The sequence below is a fragment of the Mizuhopecten yessoensis genome, unplaced genomic scaffold, assembly GCF_002113885.1.
Source record: "Mizuhopecten yessoensis strain PY_sf001 unplaced genomic scaffold, ASM211388v2 scaffold5737, whole genome shotgun sequence".
Lineage (NCBI taxonomy): Eukaryota > Metazoa > Mollusca > Bivalvia > Pectinida > Pectinidae > Mizuhopecten > Mizuhopecten yessoensis.
The window spans coordinates 517,875-536,200 of record NW_018406198.1 but is presented as its reverse complement, the minus strand read 5'-3'; the positions used below and the strand labels follow the sequence as shown (position 1 = coordinate 536,200).

General features: G+C 35.1%; 1 protein-coding gene across 1 annotated transcript in view; it reads right to left on the bottom strand.

Annotated features, from left to right (window-relative positions):
- Positions 1–18,326, bottom strand: part of LOC110451042 (myosin-9-like) — a 60,127-nt gene that overhangs the window by 907 nt on the left and 40,894 nt on the right. Inside the window, exons 28-35 of the mRNA XM_021498889.1 lie at positions 18,063–18,083; positions 17,663–17,704; positions 16,606–16,647; positions 14,601–14,633; positions 13,804–13,833; positions 12,429–12,458; positions 9,207–9,244; positions 1,343–1,397 (exon numbers count right to left, since the gene is read on the bottom strand). Coding sequence (XP_021354564.1) covers positions 1,343–1,397; positions 9,207–9,244; positions 12,429–12,458; positions 13,804–13,833; positions 14,601–14,633; positions 16,606–16,647; positions 17,663–17,704; positions 18,063–18,083 — 291 coding nt within the window. The remainder of the gene's footprint in view (positions 1–1,342; positions 1,398–9,206; positions 9,245–12,428; positions 12,459–13,803; positions 13,834–14,600; positions 14,634–16,605; positions 16,648–17,662; positions 17,705–18,062; positions 18,084–18,326) is intronic.

The window sequence follows — 18,326 nt, the reverse complement described above, 5'->3', positions numbered from 1 at the left end:
TAGAAAATGAAATTGAGTAAAATGTGAAATTTTTGGCAGATGATGCCTGACCTTTTGTAAGGAAGAACTTACTAATACTAGGAGAATGTACACATAAAAAGATCTTTCGAGCACTTCTCAAGAAGAATTTGACAGATCTGTCTTAAATATTTTTAAACAAACCGACAAAATCCAAGACTACAATAATGTTTTACCATTCTACAGACGGAAGGTAGCCAGTCCAGTGACGAAGGTTTGAACAGTCCATCAACTGATGGAGGGATAAGAAGAATGAAGTTATATCATGTGTTGGTTGCGTATTGTGATATAAACACCTTAGCGTTGATAAGGGTAGTCTACTTTTAGGACCAACACCAAACACAATTTATACTATGCCAGACGTGTTTTTCTATTCAAATCCGTTACTTTAAAGATTTGATGAATCAAACGTTAATGGTATCATGTAGATACGAAATAACTTTATATGTTGGCATAGTAATATATATATATAGCTGACCGGAATAATATGACACAGAAGGCTTACGCTATACATACGTTACTTTTGAGGTCATTTAGAGAAAAGTTAAATACGCTCCAGCTCAGGGTGGGGTCCATGAGTGATGCACAGTTATACTCTGATCTCTTTCTTTCTCTGAACACATCATTTCCAAATCTGAACTTTCATTTCATTAAATAAAACTGATCTAATTGACACTAATTATGACGACTATGACATTCTCTGTGTTAGTGAGACTCATCTGAATCCTCAGTTGCTGATAGTGACATTCATAGACACACTGAAACTTTTCCCACAGTCTTTTGTAAGGACAGACGGCACAGACGAAGTGGCGGTGTTCTTATTTAAACTAAGAATAACAATTGCTTAACGTAGATTAGACCTGGAATCTAATGATGATGAGTTTGTTTGGACAGAAATTAAGTTACAAACTAAACAAATGCTTGTAGGATGCTTATATAGGAATCCGGATACTTTACTTACTACTGGGATAGGTAAGATAAAATTACTGATCTAAATAAGAGTGTCTTCCTACATGGTGATATTAACTTGTCTTTCAAAAATTCATATGATTTTAAAGAACCAATCTGGATTCCTCCACAAAGATTCTACAGTAAAACAGCTATGTTTCGATTCTTAAGCAACTTGATAGAAGAGAAAAGGCCATAATTGTGTTTTGTGATATTAGCGAAACGTTTGATAGGGTCTTGCATGATTGACTTGTGTACAAATTGAAAAAATAAATTGCATTGAAGACAATTTTCTTAATTTGCTTTCTAATTATCTAACTGATAGACAGCAAAAAGTAGTAATTGAAGGGTATATGTCTTTTTGATGTACACTTACAGCTGGTGTCACACAGGGCTCGGTCTTCGGGCCACCTTTATTTCTTTTAAATGACCTAGAAAATGAAATTGAGTCAAATGTAACATTTTTTTACAGGTGATACATGTACCTCACTACTTGTAAACTATAAGAAAAGGTAAACAATGCTGCTGCTTACATTTTAAACGATGATTTCATAGAATATTTATCTGGGCTTATAGATCTGGTATATTATTTAATCCTAGTAAAACAGAAGCTCTTCTTATATCAAATAAATGTAATGCAGATTAAATGCATCCTGATCTCACATTTATTAACAATTCTGTGGTAAATGTTATATTTCAAACAAGAGGCCCAAAAGAGGGCCTGTATCGCTAACCTGAATATTAAAGCAGTCATAGCAAAATATTCTCATTAAATATTATATTGCACTAAAATATTTCCCTCGCAAACTTTATTTGCTCCATCTGTTGAAAATATCAGCAAAATATTATTACAAGATTCTATGCTTTTTGATTCTTCAGAAGTTGCTTGACATATTTTTCCCTGTGACCTTGTAAGTAGGTCAATGTCATTTTCCTTCTCAAATTGGTAAGCTCTATTCCAAAAGCTACAAGCAAAATCTAATGAATCCATTCCTTTTAGTTCCTAAGAACAAATCCATATAAATGTTGTTGACCTCTGTGACCTTGAAAGTAGGTCAAGGTCACTTTCATTCGCAAACTTTGTTAGGCTCTTTTCCAGGAAGCCACCTGCCAAATATTAAGATTTTAGAACTACCAGTTCATCAGAAGAAGTCGTTTAAAGTGTTTGACATATCTGCCTTATGAGACCTTTAAAGAAGGTCAGGGTCATTTTCATTCTCAAACTTTGTCGGGCTCTATCCAAGGAAGCCATCAATCAAAAATAAAGATTCTATACCTTTCAGTTCTTCAGAAGAAGTCGTTTGAAGCTTTTGACATATATGACCCCTGTGACCTTGAAAGTAGGTCAAACTAGTTTTCATTCTCAAACTTTGATAGGCTCTATCCCAGGAAGCCACCAGTCAAATATAAATATTCTATACCTTTCAGTTCTTCAGAAGAAGTCGTTTGAAGTGTTTGACACCTTTGATCCCTGTGACCTTGAAAGTAGGTCAAGGTCATTTTCATTCCCAAACTTTGTTGGGCTCCATCCCAGGAAGCCATCAGCCCAATATGAAGATTCAATACCTTTTAGTTCTTCAGAAGAAGTCGTTTGAAGTTTTTGACAGATTTGACCCCTGTGACTTTGAAAACAGGTCAAGGTCATTTGCGTTCTCAAACTTTGTAGGGCTCCTACCAACGAAGCCTTCGGCCAAATATCATGACTCTAGGCCTGTCCGTTTTTTAGAAGAAGTTGTTTAAAGGAAACGTTGACGGACGAGGACGGACGGACGCCGCACCATGACTTAAGCTCACTTGCCCTTCGGACAGGTGAGGTAAAAAAGTTTATTTTGATAATTTCCTATGTGCGAAGGGTCATAACACCAGCAAAAAAAGGGATATTACCAAGGGGTTTGAACTCAACCTGTAATCCATTATGACAAAGTAACATATTAGGTAACAAATTGATGTTGCAAGTGGTAGCGAAAAAAAGTTCGGGAAAGCATTAATTATGAGATTTCTTATGTGCAAAGGGCCATAAACTCCAGCAACAAATGAAACATTGATTCAGGGTTTGGACTTTAATTGTAATCCATTATGATAAAGCCACATACTAAGTCGCAAGCGGTAACAAACAAAGTAAGGCAAACAGTTAAAAAAAAAATATATTGGCATGTGGTTCGAACTTGATCTGTAATCTATTATGATTAAGCCATATACAATGTTACAATTTGATATGGTAAATGGTGGCCAAAAATGTCTGGAAAACTTCAATGTGATTGCCAACGACAACGTGTGATGACGGACAGATTGATCCTCAAGTGTTCGCCATGCTTCTCAGGCGGCACGACCAAGGTAAGGCAGAACAGTGAAGAAAGAAAGGAATGATTTAAGATCCCAAGTGTGTTGCAATGGGGCAGAAGATCTATTTTGGTCTGTTCAATGTACCCCAAGTAGTAGACATGAAAATAAATCCCCGATTCTTAAGGGGGCGAACTTTTAGCCCCTCCCCCATGAACATTGTATGTAAATTATGTTTTGATAGATTCGATGACTCGAGTAGAAAATTGTTTGATTCATGTAATCTTGAAAAAGAAAGTAAAGGGACATAACTCTTTATGTAGACTCCAATATAAGTAATTTGTGCTGATCTGACAGANAGAGGGTGACATCTGGTTTTTGAGGGTGAGTTTGTATTTGTATTTGAAATATTTGACAGGACTTGTGGTTGTGATGGCAGTGATGGCACAATTGACGACTGTTGGGGATTGATATTTGACAAGTCTGCGGGCTAGACTGGTAAAGACTCGAATTCATTGATCTCTGAAAATACCGCATTTAGCTCCGCTTCATTGAGACTTTCAAGTCTAATATTTGGGACATCAGGACTTTCGAGGGAAATAATGTTGTCATTGCTGCCGCTGACCCACGCACCAAGCGCTGAAGTGAGACATTTTGAAATTTCACGTTTTTANAGGACGAAAATCTACATTTTAAAGAAAGTGGTAGCTATGGGAGCACCCTATATATGTTATATACAAAAAACATAGGTACCTTGCAAAACAAAAAGAAAATTTCGCAAAACCACCAATTCTCAAAAATCACCTAAACATGACATATTTTATCTAAAAGGAAACTTGGAACTNATCACCCGCGCCCCTCAAACCCAATGTATTTTCGAAGGGTGACAGAGATTTTTGTTTAACTTTCTTTAAAGCAATGAAATAGTTAGAAATTCATTTGAGGTGTAACAATAGTATATGTTTCGCATGTCTGAAATTGTCTGACATTGTCAGTATGGTAAGTTTTAAGCAAAACTTAACACCAAACTATCTAAAATTTCCGGATATTTTTTTCCAAAAACAACGGGAAGAAAATCTACATTTTAAAGAAAGTGGTAGCTATGGGAGCACCATATATAAACATAAAAATATTTGTACCTTTGAAAACAATAGGCAAAATTCTCAAAAATCACCTAAACATGACATAGTTTATCTAAAAGGAAACTGGGAACTTATAGAAATAACAAACTATATCCCATATATAACAGAAAGGAATGTGAGGTAATCATTTGAGAGACACAACTCTCAGAAATATTATCCAAAGGAAGACAATCAATCATTATACTAATACATAGCAAGTGTTCCTAGTTTAAAACAGACAGTATGAGTATCACTTGAAACAAATTTTAAATTAAATAAGAAATCATTCTCAGGGACACCATCTAAATGAAAATTAATTGATTGATATAACAGTCGAGATGCATTAAACAAACATTACAGTAAAATGTTCAAACCTGGCCTGCATGGTGTTAAGTTTCACCTTTTGGCCTTTTGTTGTAACTTTCAGCTTTCTTGGCGAATTTTGTGCATTTTTAAATATCTCCCATTCTCATCAGATGTATATGAAGTGCATAACAAATTAAAAATTAAAAATAGGAATGATAAACAGCTAGAATAAGATGTATAGGAAAGCAAACAAAGGGGCACAACTCTTCGAGTTCCTGAAAATACAGCCCTTACTTTCTTCTATTTTGAGGATGCCTCTACATCAAAGTCAAATAACTTTGTCACACCATCAGAACTCCCTGGATATTTCAACATGCAACACACCATATGAACTCCCTGGATATTTTCAACATCCAACACACCATATAAACTCCTTGGAAATATCAAACCTACAACACACCATAGGAACTCCCTGCATATATTCAACATACAACACACCTTATAAACTTACTGGATATATCAAACCTACAACACACCATAGTAACTCCCAGTATATTTCAAACCTACAACACACCATATAGACATCCTGGATATATCAAACCTACAACGCACCATATGAACTCCCTGATAATATCAAACCTACAACACAGACTATAAACTCCCTGGATATATCAAACCTACAACACACACTATAAACTCCCTGGATATATCAAACCTACAACACATTGTAGAAACTCAATGGATATTCCAAACATACAACACACCATAAAACTCCCTGGATATATCAAACATACAACACACCTTAAAACTCCCTGGATATTTCAAACCTACAACACACCATAGGAACTCCAAGTATATTTCAACCCTACAACACACCACAGGAACTCCCTCGATATTTTCAGCATACAACACACCATATGACCTCTCTGGATATTTCACACATACAACACACCATAGGAACTCCCTGGATATTTTAACAAGAGGCCAAAGGGCCTTAGCAGTCACCTGAGTTATATCATAGGTACTGATAGCTTTATTCTATTGTTTAGGAGTGATGTGGAAATCAGCATGTAAACAAAGTGAAATACAAGAGGTCCGATGGGCCTGCATCGCTCACCTGGTATAAAGCTCACACTTGTAACCTTAAAAGTGATCAAAATAAAGTTACAGGCAAAATATCAGTATTTATGATTAAAATTCATTCAAAAGACCTTGTTATTATTATTATTTTAAACAAATTTGACCCCTGTGACCTTGAATATAAGTCAAAGACATTCAATTTAACAAACAAAGGAGTCCTTGATCCCAGCATATGCTACTGACTAAAAATCAACATCCTGAGCCTTTTGATAATTCTAAACAGGTTGTTGAAATATTTTGAACATATTTGACCCCTGTGACCTTAAATTTGGGTGAAGGTCATTCATTTGAACAAACTTTGTAGCCCTTCATCTCAGCATGCTACTGGCCAAATATCATCACCCAGTGCATTTTGATTGTTCAGAAGAAGTTGTTGAATGTTTTTCACATATTTGAACCCTGTGACCTTGAATATAGATGAAGGTCATTTATTTTTAACAAACTTTGTAACCCTTTATCTCAACATGCTACTGGCCAAATATCATTACCCTGGGCATTTTTGTTATTGAGAAGAAGTAATTTAAAGTTTTTAACATATTTGACCCCTGTGCCATTAAATATGGGTGAAGGTCATTCATTTGAACAAATTTTGTAGCCCTTCATCTCAGCTAGCTGCTGGCCAAATATCATTACCCTGGGCATTGTGGTTATTGAGAAGAAGTTGTTTGAAGATTTTACGACATTTGACCCATGTGACCTTGAAAGTTGGTCAAGGTCATTCATTTGAACAAACTTGGTAGCCCTTCATCCCAGCATTCTACAGGCCTAATGTCAGTACCCTGAGCCTGTTGCTTATTGAGAAGAAGTCGCTTGAAGATTTTACGACATTTGACCCTTGTGACCTTAAAAGTTGGTCAAGGTCATTCATTTGAACCAACTTTGTAGCCCTTCATCTCAGCCTGCTACTGGCCTAATATCATCACCTAGTGCATTTTGATTGTTCAGAAGAAGTTGTTGAATGTTTTTCACATATTTGAACCCTGTGACCTTGAATATAGATGAAGTTCATTTATTTTTAACAAACTTTGTAACCCTTTATCTCAACATGCTACTGGCCAAATATCATTACCCTGGGCATTTTTGTTATTGAGAAGAAGTAATTTAAAGTTTTTAACATATTTGACCCCTGTGCCCTTAAATATGGGTGAAGGTCATTCATTTGAACAAATTTTGTAGCCCTTCATCTCAGCTAGCTGCTGGCCAAATATCATCACCCTGGGCATTGTGGTTATTGAGAAGAAGTTGTTTGAAGATTATACGACATTTGACCCATGTGACCTTGAAAGTTGGTCAAGGTCATTCATTTGAACAAACTTGGTAGCCCTTCATCCCAGCATTCTACAGGCCTAATATCAGTACCCTGAGCCTGTTGCTTATTGAGAAGAAGTCGCTTGAAGATTTTACGACATTTGACCCTTGTGACCTTAAAAGTTGGTCAAGGTCATTCATTTGAACAAACTTTGTAGCCCTTCATCTCAGNGATAGTCCTTCATCCCAGCCTGCTACAGGCCCAATATCAGTACCCTGGGCCTTTTTGTTATTGAGAAGAAGTTGTTTGAATATTTGAAAGACATCTGACCCCTGTGACCTTGAAAGTTCGTCAAGGTCATTCATTTGGACAAACTTGATAGTCTTTCTTCCCAGCATGCTACTGGCCAAATATCATCTTCCTAGGCCTTTTGGTTATTGAGGAGAAGTTGTTTGAAGATTTTACGACATTTGACCCATGTGATCTTGAAAGTTGGTCAAGATCATCCCAGCATGCTACAGGCCCAATATCAGTACCCTGGGCCTTTTGGTTATTGAGAAGAAGTTGTTTAAAGTTTTTCACATATTTGACGCCTGTGACCTTGGATATGGGTGAAGGTCATTAATTTGAACAAACTTTGTAGCCCTTCATCTCAGCTAGCTACTGGCTAAATATCATCACCCAGGGCATTTTGGCTGTTCAGAAGAAGTTGTTGAATGTTTTTCACATATTTGAACCCTGTGACCTTGGATATGGGTGAAGGTCATTCATTTGAACAAACTTTGTAGCCCTTCATCTCAGTTAGCTACTGGCCAAATATCATCATCCAGGGCATTTTGGTTGTTCAGAAGAAGTTGTTGAAATGTTTTTTAATTCAATTGGCCCCTGTGACATTGAATATGGGTCAATGTCATTCATTTGAGTAAACTTTGTAGCCCTTCATCTCAGCATGCTACTGGCCAAATATCATTACTCTGTGTATTTTGGTTATTGAGAAGAAGTTGTTAAAAGTTTTTAACATATTTGACCCATGTGACCTTTAATATGGGTGAAGTTCATTCATTTGAACAAACTTTTTAGCCCTTCATCTCAGCTACTTTGTAGCTACTGGCCACATATCATCACCCTGGGCAATTTGGTTATTCAGAAGAGGTTGTTTAAATGTTTTTTTAAATTCAATTGACCCCTGTGACCTTGAATATGGATGAAGGTCATTCATTTGAACAAACTTGGTAGCCCTTTACCCAAGCATGCTACTGGGCAAAATTTATCTCCCTAGGCATTTTGGTTATTAAAAAGAAGATGTTTTAAGTTTTTTAACGTACTTGACCCCTGTGACCTTGAAAATAGGTAAAGGTCATTAATTCTAACAAACTTTGTAGCCCATCTTCCAAGTTTGCTTCTGGCCAAATATTGACACCTCAGGCCTTTCGGTTATTAAGAAGAATTCGTTTAAAGTAAAATATTGACGCCGGACGACGGACGGACGGACGACGGACGCCGCGCCACGGCATAAGCTCACTTAGCACGTCGTGCCAGGTGAGCTAATAAAACATGCAATAATTAAGATTCATATATTTAGATCACTAGGAAATCTCTGGAAATGATATTCAAGTCTTATATATTCGTCCAAATTTTGAGTATGCTAGTTAGTGTTGTATGGAATAATTGTAATCAGATTGAATCAGATCGTCTTGAATCTATCCAAATAGATGGTGCTAGAGTGGTACTAGTCATGAAATCATCTATAATGAAATAGGATTGGACTCTTAAGAAACGTAGAAAGGATCAGCAGCATATAGTGGGTTTTTTAAAAATGATTATGAGTAACCCAAATTATTCCAAATTATACAAACTATACAAGCCCTCTCCCTGGAATTACATCTCAAACAACAGCAGATAATAAAGAATATTTACATCAATGGTTTGGAAAATAAGAAACAGAACTGTATCAACGAAGAAAGGAGACACAAAACATAAAAACATGCAAACACGCATGCATGCATACATACACACACAAACATACATGTACAAATACGCACGTTAACATACATACATCTTGAAATGAAAAAATATATACGCATTATATGATTTAAAACCCTAAATTTCTGTCTGTTGTTTACGGTAAGTTTAAAACAGCTTACCTCGCAGCCCATGCATCCCGTACCATTGGCGGTCTCAACTGGAAAAATGATATATGTATTATCCGATCGATATATTTATAGCTATTCTGTGTAACAAACCACAAAAATGACCATCTAGCTAGAATAAGACTATGTATTGGTACAATTAGAACTCATACGCATACTTCTTATTGGTTTTTTAAGGGACAATTTCCAACTATGTTAAATTACATAGGAGTCTGCCCCCACCTAACTTTTGTTTCAGTGCTACAAGATCAATGCTGCTGTTATAACTTTTTTCAATCCCAGATACATCTGATGTTATTACGTTGAATCACTTTTCTAACTATTTGGATGATTAATTAACCTAATAACAGCATGGGGTCGAAAAAAATGGAATATCAGCTTTAAAGTATTTTTCTGAAAAAAAATCATATTTTTTGCATCTTAATACGTGGAGATCATTTACTTTCATGTTGTGCGTAAATAATATATATATTTCATCTCTAATATGAATTTAATCGAACATTTTGTAAAAAAAAATGTAAAATATCAGATTTTCATTCTTATAATTCTTGTATACCAAAACATTTCAAAGAATGAAGAAGTTGTGTTATTTCAAATATGTAGGCAAAACAGTCGTGGTGTAAAGTATTCATTCCGCAAAAAACCCTGTGTACCCCAACTTATGAGGGACTAAGACACCTCACTGGCGTACACCAAAAAGCAATGCCCCTGAATACAGGTAATCGGTAATGAAATTCGTTACAAGCCTGCAATAAATCTTTCAGTGCATGTAGAAGTTAGTATTGATCCGAAGTGCTATATAAGGTATCTGCGCAAAAGAGAATCTTAAACAGAACGTTTTGGAGATGAAACTACTAGAAGTTTTCCTATCTTACAATAATCAAGAACCTGTTTACAAATGTTGTCTTTGTGTTTACAATTTTCAGTTAATTTTCACACACAAATTGTCATCACAAATATGCTTCTTTCATCTTATTGGCAATGACCTAAACCCTTGTGCACTGGTAAATTGATGAGGAAGATAGTCTTTGGACTCTCAATTATGAAGTAAGTCATCTGAAATAAAGATGACCTTTTAGAAATGTCGTACATCTTATTAAAGAATCAATCAGCATTCACTCTCTTCATGTTTGTCTTTTGGATGACACTGGCTGCAAAGCTCAGACAATTTGGTGAAAGAACATTTTGTTTTCAAAATCCATTCGTACTTGGTCCCATTTATTTCTTCTTCAGTCTTTACCAAAACTACACAAAATGCTCTTTTACTGTTTTGTGTTAAGAGGAAAACTGATATATCTTGTAATTAAGTGTTCCGTTCTTTTTGGCATTTCCCTGCCTAGTATCTCAAAAACCTTTCATCTGTAGTACAAAAATGTAATAAATCTATAGTTCCAGTGTTCTTTGGTCCTGACCATTTGAGTAGGGAACATATATTTCACACAATACTTTATTATCAGAAACATTCTTTGGATACAAAGTGACAGCCTTAGCAGATGGTATATATATTTATATTTAAATAAAAGTGCTGTCAATAAGCTTCAGAGAATGTCTTGCGGTGGCCAGAAGAAGTGTAATTATCTTAAATTATTAAATTCATGAGCATAGCTCTACCTGATGATTACATTTTGGACATAGTAGGGCTATTCTTTGGAAGCCAAAAAGCAAGCATTACCAAATCAACATAGCTGCTTATATGGTTTGACAACAATGTAGTCGTTGATCGTGTTTTTAGAGATGTCCTGCCAATGTTAGAAGTATCTGGTATTAATACCAGTATGCACTCATAACTATGATCTACAGGCTAATATTGACAACAGTTACTTAATCCCGATGGATTGTAGAGTCTTTTTATGGCCGTCTTAAGCGTTGGATATTTTTTAGTGTTAAATTGCTTCATTGATATATTGAGGAAGTGTTAAAGATTGTTGACTGCATGCCTCCATTAGATACCGGGACCAATTTATCAAAGATGACCTGAAACTGACAGGAAAGACAGAGAACTCGCACATCAAATGAAGTTACTACTTAAAATAACAAGCTGTTTGACTCAGAGAGTGAAAACAACCAGCTCTCTCCAAGAGAGCAAAGTAAGAATTCGTACAAATTATGAAATATGAAGGAAACATCACTCTCAATACCTTATCCGTTGTCAGATATGTTCCAGATACAAAAGCAAGACTAATTATGATGTTTGTATTCAGTACAGCACGAAATGATAATAATCCAATAATAAATTCATCAAGTATACTTTATTATCTTGGCTATCATAGCAATCTCCAAAATCCTATACAACTGCACCTAAAGGCTAAGAAGTTCCGACAAAGCTTGATATATGTTATTTTCTTGTGACTCTATATTCAACAGTTTGAAAACAAAGCCTCGCATCATTGTTTTTTTTCCTTCTTTTTTCCAAGTCTGCCTTTCGAACACATTTCATACTCTTGCATCTTGCAAAACATTATCTGTAAATGTCACCAGCTGTTAATACGGCGTCTTACAAAGTAACAAATAAACATACAATCTCTGAATTCCATTGCAATTGCAAGAAAATTGTCTGGGGATCTGACAACTGATTATGCAGTAGAATGAATGTTTTGGTGGCCATCTTGAAAAGGAATAAGCGAATCTTTTTAAAACATTTGTTGATAAGATAATTATTCCATCTAAACTGGAACAAAATGTTTCTTCTTCTCTGTTAGTTTTCAGTCATAATTATTAGACTGTTCACATAGCCATGAATTATGATGTATATACTATATGGTTATTACATCCCTTCTTTGAATATGCTCCTCCACATATTTTGGATTGATGTTTTTAATCAAAATATTTTGATATACAAAAGTTATAATATTCTTTTATTCTACGATGAACACATTTTTTGTTTGAAAAAAACATAGCTTGAGATGGCTTCCGCTGTTGATTTGTCTGTAAATATCTGATAACTCACCAAAGTAAGATATATTTTACATTTATACTGTAGCATATGATCTCTAGTTTTGGTTGCGTTAAAAATGATCCTTCGATGCAATATTAGTTGGACAACATTCGACTAACCAATTTTGAAATTTAAGTTGGTGTTTTTGTTGTCAGAAGGTTTAAGTCCCTACCTCACCAAAAGAAAATTGAAATCAAAGGAGGGGAAATGTTGGACACCCCCTCTTTTAGTTTTTGTATTATCAAACGACTAGTAACAAACAAAATAAAACATATACTTACTTCCAATAGCTGTTCGAGATTTGCAATATTCTGAAAAAATGGTGCATTCAAATATAAATATTATCACAAATTTAGCAAATAAGACCTGCAAACTACTGCTGCCCCATTAAAGCATAATACAAGCAACAACATATACAATCGTGTCAATGAAGAAATTAAAAACAACAGAGCAGACATCACCAGCACCATAAACGTCGAAGAAGAACCTTTGTTCTCTGGAAGCTGATAAAGGATAAAAGAAGGATAAGCGTTGTACCACTGCAATGATATCTCCAATCTCCTGTCACCAAACGTGACTCCTGTCATGTTGTCTCCAATCAATTCAAGTGACATCCTTTATGCATCACCTGTCACCGAATGTAACACCTGTCATGATGTCACCTGCCACCAAATGTTACGCTGGTCATGATGTCACCTGTCACCAAGTGTGACACCTGTCGTGATGTCTACTGTCACCAAATGTGACACCTGTCACGATGTCTACTATCACCACATGTGACACCTTTCATGATGTCACCTGTCACTAAATGTAACACCTGTCATGATGTCACCTGTCACCAAATGTTACGCCTGTCATGATGTCACCTGTCACCAAATGTGACACCTTTCGTGATGTCTCCTGTCACCAAATGTGACACCTATCACGATGTCTACTATCACCACATGTGACACCTTTCATGATGTCACCTGTCACTAAATGTGACACCTGTCATGATGTCACCAGTCGCCAAATGTGACACCTGTCATGATGTCACCTGTCACCAAATGTTACACCTGTCATGATGTGTACTGTCACCAAATGTGACACCTGTCATGATGTCTATTTCACCACTTGTTGAACCTGTCGTTATGTCTTCTGTCAACACATGTGATACCTGTAATGAAAGCGCCTTTCACCACTCTTGACACCGGTCATGATGTCACACTTATCTATTGTATAAGCTATTCAACATATGTTTTAGGAATGTATACAAGTTTAACATTGATTGCATCGGAAATTTAAAATATATCGAAGTTGGTAAATTTTCATTTGTGTCCCCTTTGACCCTTCCATTATTTCTGTTTAAATGTGTTTCTTGGGAATCTTTCTTTCATCTTTTTTTTCTTTTTCTTTCTAAAATGTATCGTTTAACACATTCCATCAACTTCAGTCAGTTAAGAGCGTTTTCATCACAAGAGTATTTATAATGTGTTGACACTGCATATCACATTTTGTGAATTAATGAATATAAGCTTTATGTACAGTTGTCTTGAATCAATGACATGATTGAGAATATCCTAAGGATATTCACGACCTACATACCAACTACACGTGCACATCTCAAACACGTTAGAACAAATTACATAAAATATATTTTAGTGTCATTTTACTTACATCGCGGTTGTCTTTGATCTCGTCCATATACTGAAATTAAAAAATCGAATACAAAGAGTATTTTTTTTTTTTTTTTGCTCATCTGGCCCGAAGGACCTATTGTTTAATCATAACTAAAATAGCTATAAAAACAAAAAAGAAGCCAAACTAGCCCGTTTTGCTTAGCCATTTCTTTTCTTGTCTGAACTTGAAACTTTGATTTCTTATTGACTCTAATAGAGAATAGTGTGGCTGCCTTTAATCTTAGAAACTCTTTTGATATCCTGTATCTGTTACAAATGCCCTTGGTAAAGTAATGATAATTCGAAGTTCTGTATTCGCATGTGCGACCGCATTACTTTTTTTATATGACAAATCTACAAAAAATATAAAACAATTCCAATGAGAAAGACGTAGACAAAACCTCCATAAATAAGAAGACATTTTTGAATTTTAATTAATTCGAGAAAAACAAAGCCTGTTTCGGATCACGGGAAAATATTTATCCGATAACCTCGACATCATTCTAGTGGCAAATCAGGTAATGATGGATCGAAATATATATTTATATACATGAGTCCGAACTGCACTGATATTACAGATAAGAAAAAAATTGAAGACATGTTTGAACGTCATTTGATGATAGATATGTATGTATACCTCCATGTCTTTTCTTGTACTTTATCTCTTCACGCTACACAGAAAATGATATTCGTACTTTTATTGCATTGACAAGATTCGTTTGAATATGATAAATCGATCGATAGAGATTAATACCAGTTTTTGTATATAGAAAATAAAAATAAATATATGTATACCTCTTTGTCCTTCTTGTTAATTTTTTCTGCATGCTAAAACAGAAAATTATATTCGTATTTTATACCATTTGCAATGTAATAGGAAGGTAGACAAGATAAAAAGAGATATAGTTATAAAAGATCAGAAATAATTAATGTTTTATTAATTCACTTAAATCTGTTTGGATTCTCAGATTTCAACATGATAATGCACAGAAACTTTCGATGATATGGTACTAGAAAAGGCAGTAGGCTTGCTGACAATGCGTGGTCGTGTCGCCGTAATCACTAACAAATAAAATCAAAAAGCGGAACTACAGGGAATCGCATATTTGGTTTTAGGTTATTTAAAATCCGGCGGATTCGCACGGCTGTTTATATTTCTATTGAGCCGAAGGCGAAGGGTACATAAGGTCCTGACAGCGAACATGAGACCATGTACCCTGACAAAGACCTGTATAACGAATTTGTCGTACTGCAAAGCATTGTTCAAGCGTTGTCGTCTTGTAAAGACTCCCATCCTGTTTCCTTGCACCGAGATGAAAATGACCCAATGCCTCGTCTAATCTTGGCTTCGAGAAGTCCTCAAAATCTGTGTCTTGCTCCTTTTCGCTTAAGTATGCTCTGAAGGTTTTGCTTGCTGAATTGTTACTTTTCTTTATGTTTGTAGGTATAAGTGACGCCCGTTTTGTCTCAATTTCACTCTCCGTGTGGCTTGCAAACCGTTTCGCAATTTTGTTCATTGATGACATTAGCAGACGAACGTTCTCCGGTGTGTTCGATTCGAATCTGCGAGTTATCTCCCTTACAACAGGCGCGCGTGCTCTTATGTACCCCGGCAAGGATACTAACATAGCTTCAGGTACCTTGGCAATTCGACCAATCACCGTGCGACATTTTTCTTTGCAATAATATAAGAGTCACTATTGTGGAAGATATAAATGTGGAAGAACATTTGGAAGTGACTTATCAAGAGCTATGAACTATCCGAAATAAATTGTACAAAGGAAATATTTCCCGTATTCAGAATGTGTGGAGACTAATGCATTATAATTCCGTTTGTTTCCACATTTAATCCTTGTACTTTTAATATATTCCCATTAATTAGAATTTTTGAAAACTTTATGAAAACATATGACCATTGAAGCTTTTTGGCAAAAATAAAATTGAAAATAGTATAAGACAAGCTACCAATCTAAAAAGAAAAATGGTTTTTTTTTTCCAGCTTAAGTAACAAAGGAGACAATTGCACTATTTCAAAATGCAATACACAAAAATACAGTATATTTAGCATCATGACCTTAGAATTTTGAATATGAACAAACATTTCCATTTCTGATCATAGATTTATGTGTTTCCAATTTAAAAAACTTGAAATATAAAACATGATGATAATGACGCGATTGTACGAGAAGCTAAAAATTGGAAGCTTATCTTTAGGTTTAATTAGTTCCAGTTTATGCCAATTGCTTTTTATTAATAGACCTTCCGATTAATTTATGTGGTGGTAATATTTTAATATGATGTCATCATTGGAGTGTTAAACATCTTGATATTTTCCAATAAAAAATTATGTCCATTAAGAAGACGAAGGAGCTTGAACTTACAAGTATAGCTTATTAAGCGATATCATATTACTCTGAAAAAGGTTAATTTAGCAGGACTATATGAGCAAGTTTCATCGAGTCACTGCATGTTATGTAATTCTATGTTCTTAGGAAAATCATGTAACAGGGAGCAGGTTCAACGAGTGAAGGAGGTCATCCAGATCAGAAAACAGGGGCCCATTATGAACAGAGACCAGGGGGCTTACAGGCCCAGCCAGGTATACGCCATCTTGTTCAGCACAGTGGTGAAAAAAAGGGGAAAAGTAACTCTCACAGCACTCACGTCACCAGTGAACAAAACTGTCTGGGTACGAACATCGTTTTTACACAAAGTGACTCGATAAAACTTGCACATTTACGTTATTATTTTTGTATATATTTAAATCATCAATTCGAAAATCGCATAGGGGTATATGTACCTTTTCCTTCAGCTTCTTTAACGCCACATCAAGCTCGTCTCTCTATAGATAAGTATTAAATGTAAAACGTGAGGTATTTGTTTTTACAGTAATAAAATTTCGAACAACAGCAGTTTCGTTTGAAATCACCTTTTAAAGCGAATGTAAGTGCTACTTTATCACGAGTGTAGTAGTAATTAAGATACCAGAAAAAAATAGTCATTGTCCTATAGGAGGAAACAAAATATATAGATAAAAATGAAACATGTTTTTAGTAATGATTCACACAATAACATGACATGATAGAAACGAGTTTTCTTGATATAGAATATAGAATTGAAAAATTCAATCGAAAAATTTCGAAGAATATACATGTCTTTTTATCTGTTAATAATGGAATAATAAAATCGTCTGTAAAATTGCGTGATATTGCCTCTCAAATGCAATGTCTTTTGTGCCGATGAAGGAATTTATCTCATAAGTCTTTACACCTTTCATGTATTGTTTGTAAACTGACCCGTAGACAATATGTAGACAAGCTCATAATATTCAATTATAGCCTTTGGCTGAGGTTGATACCTGGATTTATGACCCGAGAAAAGATATATTGACCGAGAACTGCGTCTTTCCTCGGGTCAATATATCCAGGAATCGACAGAAGTTAAAGGCTACAATTAATTTATTATTTTTAAAACAGTAATGTAAGCAATCTGAAAAATGTACAATTTAACAAGTCGACCTTTTTTTTTATCGCTGTCAAATAGTCCCTGAATGTTTTTACAGCAGTAGAGGTACACCCTTTTGTATTGTATGCATCAACATCTTCCAGAAGCAAATCAAGTTGTTCACCTTCAATGATGGTGAATCTATCGAAGGATATTTTAGCCGCCATTTTGTTGCTACGAATGCGGGACGGTGCGTTCATTTGGAGTAACTCTATTTTTAGAAACACACAGTCTTTCAACAAAAATCACGCGCTCCAAGTCAATATCAATTTTTATCAGTGGACACGTGATGCACTTCTGGCCAATCACGTGTCGGGAATAATATAAAAAAAATAATGTGAATGCATAAAAACCTCGAGTTTCAGCTTTTTGATCTCATCATCAGCCTCTTCCTTCTGAATAAAAATAGAAATATATAATGTTTATTTGTTCTCCCACAACTTTATGAGTATTTTCAGTAAAGTAAGTATTTGTATTTGATATTCACCCTCAAACTCATATAAACTCTGAATCAGATGCTTCCATCAAGATAGAAATTCAACAAAAAGGTGTTTTTTTATTATCTTATTAAGCAATTGAGACAAAGAAAAATTGCGTGTTCACATTTGTGATTGCAATTATAGAAAAGATATAGTATGCTTCGATTCAAATACATTGGTGAAATTGCCATGTAACCAAAACTCTAATGAAAAAGCTTCTAAAATAGGTTTAGATGTGTCCTTGCAATGATAAGATAACATAATAAATAGTTACCTGTCTCTGAAAATCCTTGTTCTGTATAAGGATACATAAAACATGAAAATTAAATATGTCGGTAGTAAATAATTAACACAATTCCATGACATGACAGACGTGTGTTTTCTTCATACATTAAATACAGTATCATTGGAAATATAATATTTTGTAGCAATAGCGTATGGCTGGCATTATTTAGCCTTAGTGCCCTGAGAGGACGTTGTATTATTGCTTTGTTATCGGTCACAAAGGTACAATATACTTGCTTGAGGAGTTAATATG